Source organism: Ischnura elegans, chromosome 5 (genome assembly GCF_921293095.1).
Source record: "Ischnura elegans chromosome 5, ioIscEleg1.1, whole genome shotgun sequence".
NCBI lineage: Eukaryota > Metazoa > Arthropoda > Insecta > Odonata > Coenagrionidae > Ischnura > Ischnura elegans.
Genome location: NC_060250.1, coordinates 29,370,987 through 29,392,424, shown reverse-complemented (window position 1 = coordinate 29,392,424; position 21,438 = coordinate 29,370,987). Strand labels below are relative to the sequence as shown.

At 38.5% G+C, this 21,438-nt stretch overlaps 1 protein-coding gene across 2 annotated transcripts in view; it reads left to right on the top strand.

Annotated features, from left to right (window-relative positions):
- Positions 1-21,438, top strand: part of LOC124158644 (metabotropic glutamate receptor 2-like) — a 630,302-nt gene that overhangs the window by 320,501 nt on the left and 288,363 nt on the right. Inside the window, exon 1 of one of the 2 annotated variants that reach the window (XM_046533849.1) lies at positions 1,775-5,274. The exons of the other annotated variant lie outside the window; for it this stretch is intronic. Within the exon in view, the coding sequence (XP_046389805.1) occupies positions 4,677-5,274 (598 nt within the window). The 5' untranslated portion in view covers positions 1,775-4,676. Of the gene's footprint in view, positions 1-1,774; positions 5,275-21,438 lie in introns of those variants that run through there. 2 annotated transcript variants of the gene reach the window in all.

Below are 21,438 nucleotides of genomic sequence, written 5' to 3'. Positions count from 1 at the left end.
ACGCCAATTTTTCGGTTTTAGGGTTCGAAATGGGCTCACATGAGATCCATCGCATTGCCTAGCCCCATTCTTACCATTCAGTTGCCCATCTCCCACTAAGTGACCTACCTTCTCAAATTCCGTGCTTACCTGGCTTGGTGAAATCGTTCCCATCAAAATCATGGCAGTTTAGTCACAGGCGAATTGCTTCTATTTTCGAGGCCACGGCCGATCGACGAGGAGTGAGAGCCTTATAGGGCGGAGAATAGAGTTTTCCGTCAGGTGGGAGACGAAGCAAGAGAGTTCTCTCCCTCTCCAAAACCCACCCCCCTGTCCATCACTCCGTCATTTTCCAATCGTGGAACTGATCGAACAGCGCCTCCTTTGGAGACTTAAGGGGACTTCTCCTTCCCCTCATCGCCTTCTCCAACCTCCCTCGTGTCGAGCATTTTGCGATTTCGCCTTCGGCTGCAATTTCCATCAACCTCTCTTCGGTGCTAAAATTACTTGGTGGACCTCTCTTCTCAAAGGAGGGCTACAGTCGTTATAGCAACCTCCTTCAATCCCAGAGTAACGTAAATTTGAACTAAGAAGTAAAGTCTACTTCTCTACCGCTGAGGTTCTCGATTACAAAGCCCCGCATAAATCGCACTAGCTTTTCAGATCACTTATCTTTCAGTACATAACCTGTACTCTATTTTCCTCTCCCTTCAGGCTTCTACTCTGTTTTCATAGTTATTTTGGGACCGACCCAGCAAGCCCACATTCAGCTACATCACTGATCATTCTTCGTGTTTCAAGCTCAAAGTTAGCTTGACCCAATTGTGCATCTGTTGGAGTAAAAACTGAAGTGTTTATCCGTCTATTCTCATATTATGTTCGTCATTAATGTTAATAAGTGCCTCAGAAAAACACAAATTCTTTGATCTTGAGCGAAATTCCTCCAACTAATATTTATAAGAGATTTTCATAATTTGTCGCATCTCTATTGCATTAGCTATCTGAGTTTATTCCTCCTTTTTAATTTTTGATTACATGAAATAGGTTTATATAAGGAAAACATAGGATGCGGAATGTAATCAAAAGTTCTCATTGGAAGCGATAATGTTTTATTGATATTTTCCATTTGTGGAAAAAAGTAAACAGCTTCGCCTCTCAGAAATCCATCAGAAATGTGGCTTGGAACAAGTTTACCAACAATATACTTGTACTATACTTGAATTATTTCTATTGATACCCTTCCTTATTAAGCCAATTCCAAATCAACGACAGTTTTATTTTATCCGAAGATGGTTTAGAGACAAAAATTGCCAAAGTTTTAAGGATAGTCTTTTCATCCATACTACAATTCAAAAAGGTGACTGATATTTGCATTAAAGTGAGGGTCTACTGAATAACGTGCATTGAATAGAAATCAAAGCTTAAAATATGTGATTTTCGTGAAATTGCGCATTAAACGGATTTCTTATACTCCTCACTCTCGGCTAACGGAGCTGACGAGCGAGACCTCACATCTCTCCCCATTCCTCTGTTCAGTCCTTCCTCGGCATTATCACGATATATTAAGCCGTGTTCCTCTCCTTGCCAGTCTCTACAAGTGAATAATTAAGAATGCCTCATATGCTGAGATAGGCGTGGAGGAACCCTCTCCTTTTATGCCTACGTCTCGTGGCACATAGTGCAGACTGCAATTGTTTCGCGTCCATAGCTCGCGGTGGAGCAAATTCATAGCCCAGCCGGCTCTGAACTCAACGGTGTGAGACTAGAGAAGGCCCGGAAATAAAAGGACCCGGGCCGCTCGCTACTTCCTTTGCTTGGGAGTCCACTCAAACCAACCCTCCCCGCTCAGAACACTCCACCTTTTGCTATCTCAATTTCTTCTTGCCCAGGAAGTTCCCCTCAGGGCTCTCGGAACTACTTGTGTTTACATTTCCGTTCATTCCCTGTGAAAGTCTCTCTCCACTCCGAGGTCGAGGATTGAGCGGGGAGTTTTAAGGCGGCTCCCGTGGGCGCCAAAGAGAGGAGGAAGAGGGAGGAAAACTTTGCACTCATTCGTCGCGTAAGCGCACGCGCTCCCTCTGCCCTCCCTCGGGAGAAGACTCGTGGATTTACCACTACGCCAGAGCAAACAGTGGAAACAAAGTGGACCTGTTCCTTCTGGACACGTCTCCTGCGTCATTCAGCGTGAGGGCTTACCTCATAAGAAGAATTTATTTTACATACATATCTCTTTACTGTATGAAATGGACCGAGAAATATTATGCACGTGTTGGACTACTATTAAAAGTTGAAAGCGCATAAATAAATCGACGACGCCGATCATTGATTGACTACGGGCGTTTTCTGTGGGTAAATATCCCGTTGAAAGAAAAGCAGGTAAGAGTCGAGTAAACAGTCCTCTTTTTGATAGTAAGATCAGATCAGCGGGAAATAATATATTCATCCAATACCCTGTTGAATTAGAAATGAGTTTACCAAACAGGTTAATCCCTTGTGAGCATTTGTGATCGAGTGACTATTGGTAGAATTTTCCACCTCTGAATTAAGGGCGCTTGAGAATTCTCAACGAATGACCTTGAGTAATGCTCATGTTGTGACACTCCACGAAGTTGGGAAAAATGTTTCATGACATAACCTCACTCTCCTAGAGGCCTGAATTCAATTAAAGCTTTTATTTCACTCGAATTTAATTTGTTCTTGTCTTCAAACGCTCAGTAGACACTGGTTAAAACAGAGAAACTAGCGTTGATTGCTCGTTCAAGAGCCAATTCTCTAACACAACGGAGTTGACGTGAGAACAACCAGGTAATTTCACCCGAGAGAGGGTCTGTGCCACAAGAAGGAATCCGTCACTCCCTCTGTCTCCCTATTCTCTCCACTTCTCTTTTCCTCTTCTACTCTCCCCACCGCCTCGTTGAAATGGAATCTGCCACGCGGAACGTACAGAATGACAGACTCCGATAGGATTTCCAGGCGGCACTGCTGCGTCTTCTCTCTCTCTTTCGACGATTGGAATTGGGAAGGTGTGTGACTCCCTAACCTCCCACCGTCCCATCCTTGTCTTTCAACTGGAAAACACACTCTGCGTATGTTACCACTATCCTGAAAACCTATCTTCCTCCCCTCGTGGGACTTATTCCTCTGCCTGAATGTACAATTTGAGTCATAAATTACTCCCAGCTCGTGGTTACTATTGGCTGAATTGTTTGGCCGTCCGTCTTAGTTTAAACTCAACTCTAAGCGAGCTCCAATCTTGTTTAACTTTTTAGAGTTGAATGAAAAAAATAAAAGTAGTAACTGATCTTGAAACATTGGAGCATTTGTAAAAGCTTGGCTCTTGAGCGATCTTCGACAACACGAGGGTCGATTTTAGTCGAGAGCTCCGTGAGCAGACGTTCTATTCTCCATAGCAATGTTGCTTTCGAGGTCTGTGCGTTGAATTTGTAGATACAATAAGTGAACTCACCCCATTTTTACCAAGCCCATTCCCCCACCGAAATAATACACTGTTATTTCTTGAATTTTCACTTTCCCTCCATCAATTTACATTACAGGAACCCACTTCCCGTTTTAAAGAGAAAGGTGAACTATTTAGCCGCGTTTTGTTGAGACACAGCAGGTAAAATGAGATAGAACATTCCCAGGGTTCGACAGTCTTACCAACGCAATTAATTGGTTTGTGGGAGTGCGAGTTTACATCAACCCATATATCGGTGGTTTCCCTCTTCCTGAATGCTATTTAGACGAACTATTAGCACAATGGCTCATGAATGGAGATTCATTGGACATAAATTAGGAAGAAAATAGCGGATATACCGTATGGTCTCTAAAAAGCATTCTTTCTCACCCAGAGCGTGAAAGGAAAACATATTTGCTTTCCCTTACATCCATAATGATTGCTCATATTGCTGTATGTTGTGATTATTGTCAGGATAAATTTTGATTTTGATTAAGGTGCCTGCTTCTACGATCGTTTCTGATCCCCACAAATCTCAGTGCTACCGTATGGTTTTCATTCTTTCCTGCAATTATAATTTACAAACCTCTGTATCTGATGACCAGCTATCGTTTCCAATATTTTACTTGTAGCGTGGCCATGAGATGACCAAGTGTTCTTCTTGAATCCCCAAAACCTGACGGTTTCTTAAAAACTGAAAGTGTTACATGAGTTGACGCAAATTTTTCTTCGATCGCCTTAAATGGAGGTACTCGTGACATCTTGTGGTTGAGTGTGATCAAGGTGTAGGTGTCATTTCAAGGAATTAGGGTATAGCTATTCAATCTTCCCAGAAGAAATTATTGTCTATAACCAGCACACTCAACATCGATGGAGCTTATGAAGCATTTTGAAGACTGATGATATGCTAAAATTACAACACGGAAATATATCGAAAAATATCCTTATGCATAAGTGAAGAGGATTTCGATGTGAAGCAGTGCTTGAGCCAAGTGTAAAGGTATTTAAGTTCCAACGTCGTTTCATCCCACACACAAGAACCATCCTACATCTCGAAGATCAGTTCGCACCGATATTTGGGCGGTGTCACGAAATAAAGAGGCAATGGAAAAATGAGATGAAAAGATAGCTGTTTTGCGATCCCGTATTTTAATCTAGGGAAGAGGAAGTGAAGGCCGATTACAATCGATAATCGATCTATTTATCGCGACCCTTCAACCTTGTGAAGCTAAAATCGACCATGGCACTGGTTCTCTCCTTCCTCGTGGTACTCCTCGCATCCGACTCGGCGTCTGTGGTGCGGCACGCCTCCTCTCGCAACCACTCGATCTCCTCCGGCGGAGGACCGCACCACGGCAACGGCCTGCACCACAACCACTTGTTCGGCCACTCCCCCGGCAGGGAGCAGCACCAGCTGGTGTCCCTCCCACCGCCCCCTCTGGGCGAGATGATGCACCCTGCAGTGGAGGAGAACGTGGTGCTGGTGCAGGGTCGGCCGGTGGAGCCGCTGGTGTGGCCGGTGAAGCGGGAGGCGGTGGTGGAGGGGGAGCTGGTGTTGGGGGGCCTGATGATGGTGCACGAGCGTGGCTCCGGGGGCAAGGAGGGCGAGAAGGGCTGGTGGTGCGGGCCCGTGATGCCGCAAGGCGGGGTGCAGGCCGTCGAGGCCATGCTCTACACGCTGGACGTGCTCCGTGGGGTGCCGCACCCGAAGCGGCCGAGGGGTCGCTTCCCTCCCGCCTCCGGATCCTTCCTGCCCGGCATCTCCCTCGGCGCACACATCCTCGACGACTGCGACTCGGACACGTATGGGCTCGAGATGGCCGTGGACTTCATCAAAGGTCAGTACGGCCATACGGTACATATGATAATGTCATTAATTGTAGCGGGCGTAACTTGGTGGAAATCCATAATCGCACGAAAAGAAGGATCAACAACTTTGCTATTTACACATAGTAATTTATTGACACCGACCATGGTTTCGTTACAGAGTAACATTATCAAGGTGAAAAATGCAGGTAAATATATTTCTGCATATTTCATTTCTTGACGAAACCATGGTTGGTGTCAATAAATTGCAAATGTGGAAATGGCAAAGTTGTTGATTTTTCTATTCCTGCCATCTGATAATGATTCTCGAGCCCATTGCCTGATGTTATTATTCTTTAAGAATAATATAATCCTTCTTTACTCGTCAGCAATGCTGAGATGCTTTCATTTCTTTCTCAATCATTTAAATTTCATATTCAGCAATTTGAGGAGAGAAACGGAAGAAGGATGCGTTATTTAAGTACCATTCAAAATGTAAATCCTCTTGGACTCCATCGACTGGCGGTCGAAAAATAGCCATAAATACAATAAAATAAAAATAAAATCATTATATTTCACTTACTTCTGGCACAAAATACCTTCCGTTAGATTTTGTGCTCTGTAATGCTGAAATAATATTAACGTATCACAAAATTAAAGTGATTCTCAGTGTGATTTAAGGAATTTGACAACATTGAAACTGAGGTTGGTGACTAAGTGAGACTCGTGAAGGTTGTGAGGAATTTTTTGTCGATGGGCTCTAGTAGCTGGAAAAAAATTTTTAATGCGAAACCTCTTGCGGTATGATAAGGATGAATTCTGATATATTCTTCCAGGCATTCACCGCTCTTGAGATTCTCTTTCGATACTTAGGCGATACAATTGTCCCTTGCAACATACATAAATACCCGGGTGAATAGAGCTGAATTCACTGGAAAAACATTTTCTTGAAAATCTTAGAAATGAACTTTCTGCATCGTGTATATCCCATTTTACTTTTAAGTCTGTAACGGATGTGATCTGTACTGCCAATTCATTTTAACCTCATTCACGCAAATTAAGGTTTTGTTCATGCAGTTGCAACCTTGTCATTTTAATTCATTCATCAATATTATTTTAATGTTGGCGTTTTCAATTCCTGTGCACCCTTTATCACTTAATCAAAAATCCTCGCTCGAGACTGTAGGTTTTCCGTTTCTTTGTACCTTGACGTATTATTTCATAGCAACTTCCATCAATTAGTCAATTTATCCCATACGACGCCTTTTTCTTAATTTTTCCTTAGTCTTAGTTAGGGTTCAAGCGGACTAATACTTTGTGAAGAAGCAGACTAATTTATTGCGGTATTATTGAACAAATATGCTATCCCTCATTTCGAGAGTCCAAATATCTGCAAAGTTTCAAGTAAAATCAAAGATTTTAACAAAACCTGGCCCTTTTTGTGAAAAAATAGTTTTTGATGGAGATTCAATAACAATTTAATTTCCTCATCTCCTAAGTACAGGACTCAACATGACTATAGATACAGTGTGTTTATAAATGAATATCGGGGTTTTAAAGCTTTATAATATTTATTACATTATACTTACAGTTATAAATTATATGTAAAATTAAAGAGCAACTCAAACAGTTTTGTTTTTTTTTTGCAACAATGCACATGGGAGTGAAATGTTTCCGTCGCGATACGCTAGAAAGCGGTAGTAGCAAATATGGCGACTGGTAGAGAGCGTTTTGTGTTTACATTTTGCAAAGACTGAATCTTTGGAACGTGCGTTCCAAATTAAATTCTGTTGTGATCCTCTAAGTGAAAATAATATCCATAGATGGTATCATCAGTTTGAGGATACAAGCTGCCTTTGTAAAGGAAAGAGAACGGGAAGACCTAGAGTTAGCGAAGAGACTGTTGAGCGAGCGAGAGAATTGTTCACTCGTAGCCCAAAGAAATCAGTCCGGAAGGCTAGTTGTGAATTAGAAATTCCTGTGTCCACTGCTTGGATCCTTTAATCCTTCATTTATCCTCGGACCGCATCTCCTTGGAATCCAGCAAAGTAGAACACCTAAGCTGCTATTGTAGATATCAATTTATCTTTATGTTTTCGTAGATAGTGCGGCATGGCATCAAATCAAATTCAATTTACGCCAGCCGACAATTTAATTTGGCTAGGAATGATAGGGAAATTCAAAGGCTTGAAATTTTTTTTTCACGGACATTTGCATTGAAAATAGCAAAATGATTTCATTATGAGTTATCATATTTAATCATTAGCATTTGGAAGAATGTACATCTCTCTAAGAGCGTCATTTCAGCATAAAATTTACGACTTTTTTGAAATATATCCAATCAATCGAAACTGCATCTAAAAAAACCATAATTATTTCTTCTGCCAAGCAAAATAGTTTCATTTCCTTAATAAAAGCATTTATATAACCACGTAATCCGATAAAAATGCGTGTTTAAAAAATACGCATTTTAACTTTATATGCTGTAATATAATGACATATTACTATACGTTTTACTAAATACTGCTCGAAATATCTAAGTTAAAAAAAACTCTTCGTCTCGGTAGTGTTATAACCTAAAGGTATTCACGGATTCTTGGAAAATTTTAAATGCAGGAATTATACTTAAATTTCTGTAAAGTGGAAGGATACATGAACTATTCGCGACTTTCCTTATTGAGTCGGGAATAAAAAAAAAATATTATTCTCCCTTCTTATTTCTTCTCTTGGGCTTGCGTTACCTCTAATGAACTGCAGAATTAATTACAAATTACGAAGCTATTGCTTCTGTTCGTCAGAATATTCTTTCTCAGCTATTTTTACATATTAGATAATTATTTACGTTTGCCATTTAAGTTGACCCCATTATTGCAGCGTAGGTAGACACTGGAAATGTGGAAGGGAGTTAACCAAAGAGGATTTACTACGCAGGAGAAATATGCGCCTGAAAATGATAAATTTGAAGTGACTTATTTAAGCACTTGGGGGAAGTGAATCATTAAAATATTTGGTTCAAGTATTTTACCTTTCCATGAATGTTATCGAACTTGAGACGGCACTAATAACTACTGTATACGGCAAAGTTAACAAAGTTTTATTACATAGATTTCATTAGACATTATTTTTTAAAAATTGTGGTAATCGGATGAAAAAAGCATGTAAAGTAGTATTTATAGCTTAAAAGAGGTCTTCAATACGGAAAACATTTACTTGCAGCAAGTGTTTCTACCTACGAGGGAGTTGGAAAAGTTCGGAAAAATGTGAAAGGGATTGGAAAACTTGGAACCAAGGGAAGTTTTTGTAGGACTTGGAGTGAAAGACGGAGATAATTTTGAATTGATACGAAAAAAGAAGAATTTTGGTTAACAGAAGGAAGTATCTAGTGAACAATTCTTATGGTGAACTAAAAAGGAGTGTGAAAGTATTTTGCTTCCATTCCATTAGTGAAAATGGAGTAGGACAGAAAAATCTCATTTTAACACCATTTCATTTAGAATTAGAAAGTTCCCAGTAAAAATTCAAAGCCTTCAGTAGATGGAAATTTTTTTGAATAATTTACTCTGTTTATTTAGAATATTTTATTGATTTAATGCCGTTATTCCTCTCAATTAGAATTGATCAAAGATTACTCAAATCATTGCGTACATTTTTAAATACGTCTATCTATAATTTTTCAACTGTTTGTACCCATTTTCATTTTTTTACGTCGTTTTAGTCGTAGCATTATGTATCTATTCGATATGATACAGAGGTAATCATAAAAATTAATTTTATTTTCAAGTTTATGAACCTACCCACTACTTGGTGAGAAGGAATTAAATAAATTATTAAAATGAAGCAGTGTTCGTGTTTTAGTTTCCTATTGAATAATTAGCCATTTTGTTTTCAGGAGGCTGTTTTCAACGGTTAGGTCGTAACGATCTATTAATTAAAATAATGCTAACATAATGGCAGCAGCCTTATATAGCGGTGGGTCGCCCTTAGACTTGCTCTTAAATCTATATTTTAAGGCATTATGTAATTTCTTCAAGTTGTTGCATTGAAAAGCACTTAGAATCATAAAAAAATAGCTAAGAAAGTGTTTAAGATATTTTATTGTGATTTTCTTCTTATATATCATGATGTACATGTACTACAATGGGAAATGTCACAAAAGAAAGGTCGGTGAATTTCTGCGTATTCATATTCTTGAATATTGCTACTAGAGATGACATTGTGGCTACAATTAGAAGGTAGTTACCCTTGTCGCTGGATGGAAAAGATTGTTTACTCTTAAACTACAATGACTATTAGACCCAAATAATATTGAGATTCAGTCGTCATCGAACATTTGAAAAGAAATTTATCGCCACCGAAAGCCATTAAACTCTCCATTCCCTGGTGAAATCACCATTCCCGTTCCTCAAGAGCGTTATTTTTCGAATCGATAAAGCTTTTAAAGACCGGAAACACTCCTCTACGGGAGAAAAAGATTTCCATGTTGTGGTTGGTAAAAATTCAGTGAATGAACGTTCGGGAAAGAAGGAAAATGCCGTTTAGCATGGTCATTTACCCTCCTAAGCGTGAATCGGGTACATTTTCTTTTCCAGCATGCAACCGAGAAGTGGAAGAAAAAACTGGAATCTTGATATCCCTGCGCAATTCAAGAAACGTCTCACGAATAAATGGCCGCTGGTGAGTTTTTTCTTTCATATTTTCCACTCTTATGTGCTTAAAAAGTCCTTATGTACATCTCTAACGTATTAATGACTCGTTTTTCAAAGTTTATGCTGGTTTACCTACGTTCAATCGGAGAATAGAGATAAATAAGTACAGAAAAAACTTGCCTATATCATGTAAGCGTAAGCAAATGGCTATTGGAGAAATAGCCCTGGGACCAAGTCACGTTATGCATGCATGCGGCTCTCTTGGTATAGTATAGATAACTTTACGAACTTATTACGACGACTATTGAGAATTTTTACATTAAAAAATAGAGAACCTATTTAGAATTGGTATCTGCGCATTGGCGCATTAATGTTATAGCTTCATTGGTCAATTCAAAGTTTCTCGGCGGATTCGTACTTTTTGCTACGTTATGAATTGATGGTAGTGCCATTAATTTTCGGAATTTGAAAGCCATTTACATAAATAGTATGAGGTAGGAACCAATAAAAGCCGGATCGAGCCATACCAATTTCTTTTTTTTTACCACCTTGAGAATATTATTTCAATTTTCCTTAATTTCTTACCCAATAAATTTTTATCTTACTATTTTTTGAGCTCTTAATCGATCACATTAACACCATAAAGAATGGAAATGCCACCCTTAAGGAAAGTGATAGCATTTCGTTAGTGTTCGATGTTATTCCGTTTTTTTCAATAAAAATATAACATGGCTTTCCTTAACCCTCCCAGGCGGTGAAGTGTACTTAGCATTCCTCCCTGTTGGCAAAGGCAGCTACAGGTTAAGAATTCACGCTTAGCTACAAACCGAACTTGATGCGTAGTTTTCCGCGGCATAGAGTATTTCCTAACATTGGTCTAAAGTAGAGATGGACTACTTAAGTGACCTTGCGGGTCACTTTGGGAATTTCAGGCACAGAATGATTGGCCAGGCTCTACATCATTGCACCGTATTTAATATTTCGATGGATAATTTTCAAATAAATAAATGTACTAATAATTTATTTTAATAGTACATTAATTGTGGCTTTTGTGGACGACACAGAATCTACATATTTTAAAAAAGAGTAATGAACTTAGCGAGCCGGAAAAATGTATAAGGTGGACCCTTGAACAGGGCCGCATGCTGGCCGCCCCTGTCTAAAGGGAGCCAGCGAGTTTTCTCCCGGAACCTGGGCAGAGCACCGGTCGTGGTTAGTGCTGGTGGCGTCACTTCAAGGCTATAGATTTCGCTCCACGACCTTCCCTGATGTTATTGTGGGTCACATTGCTGGCAAGAGCAGCCCCCACCCAGTGTCGTGGGACACTCATATCACATCCCCTTCAGCCACTTTCTCCGTCACAGCAAATGGACGGCAATTCTCGCCCCTGGAATAGATATTGACGGAAGTGGTGGCGGGTGACCAGGGTTGGGGACAAATATCCCTAAAGGCAGCTCCTCTTCCAATCTGTGTGGTATAAATTTGTGCAGCAGGAGGAAAAGGGGTAGAAAAAAAATATGCCGCTGGGGATGGAGGAGATAATGAAATTCCATCGCTAATGAACTGCCACAGCAGGCTCTGCCGACGTTTTCTCACTTTTTAATTAATTGGCAGTCGAGGGTAGGGGATGGTGAATTGTCGTGGACTCCCTGGGGAGTTGGAGGCTCCGACGGGGGGCGAGAATTTCTCGTGGGCACATTAATCTTCACAAATTATTGATGATGGGCGAATTTCTAATTTAAAGTATCACTGTCTTGTGAAGTGTAATGTATTCTTCTAAAATTTTTGGAAACGTCGGAAGCATTAACGTTGTTTATGGCATTTGATGTAGATGATTTTTTAGCTACTGTCCGAAGTGGGGTTTACAAAAGATGTACCGCCGTGGAAATGCGTCTTTCGCATCTCCCAAATTTCCATTGAATAATCACTGATTGCTATGTTGGATGTAATTAACCATTTTTTGTACTTTTTAGGAAATGCACAAATTCACTTAGGTCGAAAGTGAATTAAGCCTTCGTTTCTCGCATGGCGTCGACCAGGTGCCAAGCCATTTTCTGTCTTTACTCACATCGTGTTTTCAAAGTTAGGAAACTGTCCTTCCTTGTATCTTATTCTTTTATGCTCCTGAATTAGTCACCAAAGTTATTTTATGTTTCGTCAAATTTATTTTGTTATATTAAGTTATATTTTGTTATATTTTGTTATTAAGAATATTTTGTTGCTTTTGGCGTCTGGTACACGCCACGCGACAACACGCGCAATACGCTTTATGTTGTTTCCTTGGTGATATTCGTTGCAAAGTTTTTGAAAGCGTTTAATAATTTAAAAAACATTATAAGCAACTATATAAAGCATTTAATTTGGGGTACGCGACTTTTTGCTACACATTTATGATTTTTAACATCATAACATTATTTAGATGTAATAAAGCTGTAAATAAACCTGTATTAAGTATTTTATTAGTATTTTATTAATATCAATATCTCCATCATTATTATACATATATTTGATGCCTATGTATAAAATTAAGTATTATATGAATGATTTTTGCAGTTAAAACAATTATTTCTTTTGGCATGTATTTTCTTTAACCATTACTAAATGGCGTCTGTGGGAAGCCGCGCGACAAATGGCATTCCAAAATGTGACGCGACTGACGGAGGATTAAAAAAGAAAAAAAAATTAGTAGGAATCATCAGTTGTAATTTGAAAGACCTAAAACAGGCTGTGAATGATTGGAAATATTATCTTCAGTTCACCTCTAGCATAGAGTGGTCATAGCATATAGGCGTTAGTCAAAACTTGTAATAAAAACAGTATTCGGTGTTGCCTTATTTGACACTCATCACTTTTTCATATATAATTACTCATATAAAATTTTATTTCCTACCACTTGATGGTCAAATGCGTGTTGCTTTCCATGTAAGTTATTACGTTGAACTATCACCAATATGTTATTTCAGATTCGGCTTGATTTTAGTGTCTTGTGCTCAATTTTTAGAGTTGGATTCTGCATATTTCCATTGGCGTGTGCGATTAAGTCATAAAAGAAAAGTAAAACAATCGCTGAAAACAATTATTTAAATGAAGCATGTTTCTTGTCAAAAATCTGTCTAGCTCTATAGTTTTCTAAGCATGAGGCATTTTTACCCGATACTTAATACACCAGGGTTTTTGGTGTGTTGTTAAAAAAACTTCCGCTAGTATCTGTACTTCGTTCAATGTAACAGATTAACTTCTCTCTCAGTGGCCTCTCCTTAGGTTTCATGAATTCGTTCTTTCCTCACAGGGAAGCAGTTCTTCATAGCAGCTAGTAAGTCTTATTTCAATTCGATAGAGTACGCAAGTGTCCTGATAATGATTCATTGTGTTCTTTTGTGCTCTTAATGCATATTAAATTTTCAAAACTGTTTTATGTGACATAAAATTCTTATTGCCGTTAAAATAAAAATAAAAACTTAACGGCAAGAAACACACGCTTTCATTTGCAACTCATTTAAGATCAGGCTAGAAATAAATTTAACAAGAGTCATGCTTTTCTTTCTTTATCCTTGAAATATATAAACTACCCTATTTTCTTCATGACTGATCGGTGTATTGCATGCATAAGAGTGCACTTGAAATTTTTTATCAGATCATTTCGAAATATATTCTTTAATAAAACTCATTTCACTCATGCTTTCTGGTGAATATATTCCTTGCTTGGCTTGTAGAGATATTGATTTACGAAATTATCATTATCATATTGATATGAAGTCTCTGTGCCTCTTTATCGATTATCGATCTTTAAGGCGTAGAATTAGGGTTACACATTTGTCCACTGGAAGGAGTAATTTTCATCAGCACGACCTTTTGACAAATAGATACGATTAAACACCATTGTGCACTGTAGTATTGTTAGACATCGTGGTGCAATGGAGTATGTACTCTCAAGCTTTATGCATTCTCGTCCTTTATGCTCCTCAAGATGACAGAAACTTTAACACATTCCTAATATGATGGGTATCATATATTGCCTATTCAAATTCACGATTATAGTCTTTTTATGGAGTCCGATAAACAACATGAAGCCGAATCTCAAGTTTCTAAGTTTAAATGAAACCTAATCCGGCAGCGTGTTTGCAAGCTGTAGTGTTCTAACCAAACTTGGTATCAGTTTTATCTTTCATATGTATACAGGGTGTTGTAGGAACCCGGATGAATCCTTCCATGTAGCTTCCTATATCGCCATGGGCTCCATTTGCGGGCGATAGGAAGCCCGGTTACTAAGTTTGAGAGTATGGCGTCTCCTCTTACCCTCTCACCCCAACCTACACTGAAATTCTCCCTCCACTTGATTCTGAACGAGTGAGAAGGAGACAGGCACAAGGCGAACGCTGGGAGTCTTGGAAAATATACCAGTCGGGCCCTGAAAACCACCGATGTAAAGAAAAGCTTTAGTTTCTTTCGATAATAATTCTCTCAAAAACTTTTATGAAATGAAAAAAGTTTACTAAGTGGCCTTTATCATGGTCCGTAAGCTATTGAAAGAGGACATAAAGAAAGTTGCCGCAGAATACGGGGAGACGTGGCTCACTCCTACTATGCATTTTATCGAGTTCCAGCAAAGATGTGTCCTTTTATGAAGGAGTAGGTTAAGAGTTGGGGGAAAAAAGCACTACTCATTGGATGGTTGAACGCTCTTAAAGCCTTATATTACCATCTATATCTTCTATAGAATGGAAATATCTGGCCAACCTTTGTGCGTAACACAGATAATTTCTTCCCAAAGTGGTTAATATCAACTGTTAATGCGAAAATATCGCCGGAAAGAAATTTTTTGCCTTCGAAATTCTGAATCCTTAGTATATTGTTGAGAATTTCTGAATACAGTCAATTTTTATAATTTTTCGTCTATTAATTAGGCCTTTTAAACCTTCTAGAGGAGTAGGCATTAGATATAATAATGATCGTTGAAGATGTCGATCATAATTTAAAGTGAATTTGACATTCATCATCAGAACTTGGAGGTGAACTGAATTGAAGATAACAAAGAACCTTGGCCAAAAAAAAAAAATTAATGGAAAGCAGTTTTTCTCTCATATTGCTATAGAAAACGCAGTGCGTTGCTTCAATTTCTTTTCAAAGTAAATAATATATATTTTCCGTGCCTACCACTTTTTTAGCATAGTTTTTCCCTGATTTTTACTTTTAATGCTGTTTTTCATATGACTACTGGTAGTTGCTAGGAATTTATAAACTCACAAATCATAATGGTGGGGAAAGTTATGGAGAGGTAAGTGGGCAATAGAGAGAACGCCCAGGATGCAGGTATGGTAATCACAGAACCGTTTCATATTTGATTCACGTTCGTATCGTATTTTGTAGAGGATGTGACATGGAGCCAAAGCATTGAGAAACTCAGTGGAGCGAAAGTTTTTGACTGAGTTCACGAGTTTCATGTCAAAGGTCAGGCGTCGGAAGATGAGATGCTTGAGATCAGGAGAGAGTCAAGTCCTTTCGAGGGCACTAAGCTTATGTGTTTAAGGTGGTAACGTATAAAGGTAAAAGTAAGTTGAGAGGTTGATATTATGATGCAATATTTTAGTGGAAAGGTTAGCATTAAGGTCATGAAATATTAAAATTGAACATAATAATAGTGCACAATACTATGTGTACCTTTACTTTTATGTTATCAAACTCTATGTTACTATAGCATTAAATAAATTATTCGCCGGAGATCACTAACATTTGCTCAGCGCTTATTCTATTTTCTGGAACATTAAAATTGCCATTTTAGAGCGTTTGGTTGGACGATATGTGAGTTTACACGTCAGTTATTTTTCTTTTGGCCGCAGACTAGCCTTTTGTTATCTGTTATACTAACCTTGATTCTTGAGTTTTGCTCTCCTAAGGCAAGTTATTAATCCTTGTTTACACCATCGTACCTTGCTTTGGCCAAGAGTGATCGATTCGGTGGATTATTGTTACTTGTTGTAGCTGTTTATTTTATACTAAAAAGGTGCAATAATAGCATTTAATGTATTGCGGAAATTTTTGATATAGCATGAGTACCGTATGATAAGTAGCGTAAATGGCCATTTACAACATCCTGGAAAGCTGAAAGTCCGTGGTTCAATTACCGGCACGGAGGAAAATTATCACATGATAATTCATGTAAATATACTTTCTTATTGATATTCTCTCGGTACTTTTATCCAGGCATTTTGAATCAATTAAAGAAAATGCAATGATTGGTGAGATATTAATACTTTTCTCATTTCGCTAAGGACTGTATTCCTCTCAAGAATAACTTGGGGCTTCATATCGATGCGGAAAGAGTGTAAATATTTTCATTTTCTCAAGAGATTCGTCTCTAGGAAATCCTGATTGATTAAAACAATTAATTCTTGCAAGCAAGCTGTGATGAAGTATTTTATTTCTTGTGATTTTGAATTTTCTCAATTATTTAAGGGGATTATGGTGAAACTTAATGCACACAAGCATTTAAAACAAACAAGCATTTAAAACAAACAAGCATTCAAGTTGTAGACTCATTTGCCATTAATGAATGCGATGGGAATTTTTCTCGCCGGCATTTTTTTTACATAAACGCTTGTGTCATAGGTAATTGGGTTAGCTATTGGGAAACTTACACTATTAAATGGGAAAAGCTGCACAAAATTTACATAATTACCAGCTAAAATCAACGCATCTCTTTAAAGAAAAAGTGGACATTTCGCCAACTACCGCGGCCTCTAGTGTCCTTGCGATTATTCAGTAAAATATTAAAAACTCTTTTCTTTCAATGCGTCATGAATACTGTCCATGGCTACGGTATTGCAGGCGGCTTCTATTAACGTTGAACAGCTACAATTCAGGAGAGACCCGCTTGATTGGAGAGTTGCGGCGGTCCAATTGGTGTGTGGTTCACGCCCTCGCGGCTGAATATCGTGCATTCCGTCCTGCCGGAAAATTACAATTCCACCCCACCGTCCATGGTCAAGGTTAATAATTGAGCATTGTCTTCCGTGCTTCATTAATTTCACACATACCACGAACATATAGAGCGATGTGGAATTTTGCGGGTTGTGTCAGCAGCGATGGGACTTTCACGACGCCTTCTCTTTTCTCGCCTTTTAGATGATTATTCATGCACAATAGGAGAGCTAGAATTGTTCTATTTGACCCCATAACGCCTCCTAGCGTGAAAAATATGTGACAAGGATTAATATACGACCCTCGCGATGAATTAAACGGGAACTTTGAGAAAAAAAAAGCAGGCGGATTAATCGCTTAGAATCGTGCTTTCACCGCGGTCGCCTTCGTCACAGTCGCCTTTTCATTGCGATCATTAGTGAGAGGTCGGGTCTTTGGGTTTGCAGCCATAACGAAAGGGGTCATTAGAAGAGGGAAAGAAATTGGGAAGGGTTCATGCCAGAAGGTTAGGGTAGGGGTGGATACTAAGTAGATAAATGCCGCGGTGGAGGAGAGCAAGATTGGTTCCCATTTGGTCTAGCAGATCTAGCTGGACGCATCACCACAAATGTGGCACCCGATTACTCTTAGTAAAGCCAGGATATAATTTGACTCTCCGTTGCCTCGAAGGAAGAGGTAATGAAACGCGTAAAAACTTTAATTAAATTTAAACACCCCACAAGACGCCCAGGGATATGTATAATTTGCTCGAAAATGCTCCTCTTTCTAAAATTGCAAATCCATTTATTGCATTTAATAAAACAAAGCACCTCCATGCGACATCACTTGTAAGAGGGTTCCATACATATGGACACAATGCAGAAAATAGCTGAATGATGTACAAAAATATTTAAAATGCTACAAAAAAGAAATATTATGGCTATTGGCAAACATTAAACTTAGCAATTAAATCTATGCATTCCACCTTTTTGAAGACACTGGCATTCACGCCAAATATAATGGGCGTAACCAGTAAGAAATTTTTAATTTCCTCTAGTAACCATGCAAATAACTCCTTATTTAATTCTGCCACTACTTTAAGATGTCCAAGGTGTTTTGGAAGGCAAGGAATAGTGTCTAGTACATAGCTTATGTTTTACCACACAAATTGCACTATTTGTATGAAGCCAATACAGTGTGTGGTACAAGGAATTTTATATTCTTTATTGCAATAATTTTCCGTTATAATTACCCATTTCCTCAAATAGTCGGCACTTAATACTTCATGTTTTTTTACGAAAATGTTTAAATTCATAACCAAGGCCTTTATCTCCATCAACCAATTTCAATATTCTCAAAGTATTAGAAGCTATTCCTCAGACTGTTACTCCATATCTCAAAATACTTTGCACCATTGCCTTTTACATCAAAAGTTTTATAGATATAGGCAATATACCTTAGAGTATGTAAATTTGATACGCATAGAGCCTTATTTTTTAATTTATTAATACGGTGTGGATATTTAAAATGTTAGGCTATTAAATAAAAGCCATGGTACCAATATATTTCTATCCGTTTCAAATTGGTACAACTTCAATTAGCATCTCAAGTGATATCTATTTCATACGTTTACATATAAAATCAAATACTGGGATTTGGAACAAGGCCGCGTGAAATATCAGTACTTAGATGCCAACAAGAGCAATTTTCCATGCGTTGAATTTGGTTACACGTTCAAGCTAAAATTCCACAGTTGTAGTTACTTAGAAAAGCCTCTCTTGAGGTACCGCGGTGTTCTATTACGGACCCACGCAACAGCAACTTATCGCTTTGGTTAATGATCCCACAGAGTGTATGCTGGCTGAAACTTTACTAGTTTCTCGTTTATGGTCGACAGTCGTAAGCGTATAAATGATGTCTGTGGAAAGGATGAACTGAAACTAAAATGTTTCGGTCAACTCATCACACCATCTATATCTAGCTGTTAAAGCATTATTTGACTCACTTAAATCAATTTTCATTCATGCGTCAATTTATCGGTTGTTCATTATATCCGTTCCGAAAGTAATGGTGGAAGACTCGTACCTAATATTCATGGCTCCAAGAAAAAGAGTTCTGTATAGTTTTTGCTCAATTCATATGTTAGTTTGTCATATATTAAAATGCGAATGGCAAATGAAATTAAATACTACGTAAGTTTTATGACATAGAAAAATCTCACGCCTAGACATTTACTAAAATGTGAATTCGTTGAATTCCACTTTTTATTCTGGCTAAAATTGGGGTAACAAATTCCGTTAATTTGTAAATTTTACTCTTTCATGAGACATTTGATAATTTGGAAAATTTTCTTTTTTATGTGCAGTTATAGGGTGAAATTCGAGACACAATTATGCGTATACATAGTACCGATCGAAACTAGTAAAAATATTCTTAATATTTCACGGAAGAGGTTCGTACTGATACGACCATTTACATCTAGCAATGCAACCCCAAATAATAGAGGATCCAGAGAGTGGCTAAGGTGGATTATAAATCCCCAATTGAGTATCCATTATATAATAGATAAAATGGTTATTATGTTCATACCCCCACTGCTGCTGGAAGGTTACCACCAGGCTTTCCATCTAGCTTTCCCTCTTGTCCCTATTTTGGATCCGGCGTTTACACCCGTACAGATAAGTTAGTTTTAGTACAGGGTAGTTAGAAATAAGTTAGGGTGCGAAAGTATTTTAATAATATCCTTATTCTTATATTAGGTTGGGGAAAAAATCAATTATATTTGCACGAACTTCAGGACATTATTTAACATGCTTTGGATTGTCCGATTTTGGTCAAATATACACCATTTTGTTTGATAATTTGTTACCATTTTAATAGTAGCCTCAAAATGCCTAACTAATAGAAGTGTTGGTATTTTTTGGCGAAAAACTATGGTACCCGTTTTTCTTTATCTTCTCTTGATACCAATTTCTTAACACTCAGGAAGTTTTGCAATGAGAGAAAAAGATGATAATCGCTTGGTGCTTGGTCTAGACTATGGTGGATGCATTAAAACGTTTCAGCCAGGTTCCAGGTTTTTCTGGCGAGTCACTACAGATGAGTGTGGCCTTGCGTTGTCCTGATGGAACACAACGTCTCTCCCGTTGCCCTATTCTGGCCGTTTCTGGTCAGTCGTTAGCTTCAAAAGGTCCAGTTGTGGACAGAAGAGTTATAAATTTAACGTTTTGCTTCATGGGATTAACTCATGATTAATGATTCCTTTCAGGTGCCACCAAATGCACAGCAGAACCTTCCTGGCTGTTAGTCCTGGTTTGACCACCGATTGAGTAGTTAAACCGCTTTGATTAGGGTTCTTTTTGCACATTATTGTCGTATGCAACCCACTCCTCATCCCCAGTCACCCTCCGTTTAAGAAAAGGGTCGTTGTCATTCCGTTTGCCTTAGGCTTCGCAGATGGAAATTCGATCCATGATTTTTTTGTGTTAATTGGTGTGGCACCCAAACATCGAGCTTCTTTTTCAATTTAGCTTTGTACAAATGGTGTAAAACTGTATTATAGTATTATAGTCGATCTAGTCTATAGAGCTCCTGGACGATGTTAGAGCTACTAACATGCCGGTTAACCTCGTTTTTTCTGTGATTTTATCGACATTTTCGATGACGGGCCTGCCCGAGCGAGGTGCATCTTTAGCATCAAAAATTCCTGAAAGGAATCGGCAAAGCCAAAACTTCTCGTAATTAGCTGGGACCATAACCAGCATATAAAATTTCAGCCACCTGGCTTGCGTTTTCGCCTTTATCAAAGAAAAAATGTATAATGTACCGAATTTTCTCGTTGTTGACCTCCATTTTTAATACCCTGTAACTAACAACTGAATGGACCAAACAATGAACAGCAACTGAATTTATTTAGTATGAAATATCACCTTGACAAAGAGCTTATATTTGAAATCGTCTGATTTATACTTTACGAGATATCGATCACTACAGCCATCAACCTACAAAATAATGGATTACTTTCCCCCCAACCTATTATAATTTCCTTCAAGTGCAACCTCCTGAAGTATTGCAGATTAAGACATACAGTATGCATTGCCCAGAATAAACTCGGTACTAGAATTAGCACTCAAAATTTATCCAGGTTTTGCACTTCATATCTTTTTTGTATCACACATTCTTTAATCATTAGTTACTGAGCACTCCGAGAAAAATAGAATTTTTTCCATTAAATTCTTTTTGTCGGCGCCCATGACCTATTATAACCCTTTTATATTTACAAATTTATATTTAGTTTATATATATATTTATATTTTTATTTTATTTTCAACGTTCAGATAATTGAAAGATTTCCTTTTCGAGAGAATTTTGGTCTCAACTTCCTACTTCTCAAGCTTCTTCTAATCATCAACTGATCGGTTTTAGAGCTCCAATCACCACACGTTTCCAGCTCCTCGAACATTCGTCTTGACTCTGCGTCTCCCGTCTCTCTTGGGAACCATATCTCCTCGCCCTCGGTCTTGCACTGCCCGCAGACTGCCATTCTGCGGAGTGGCAGAAAGAGCTGCCCAACCTCAGCTCGGGCGTGCTAATCAGACGGAGTGGCGTCCGTCGCCATGGGAATCGCACGGCACGCGCGCGTCCCGTCGCTCG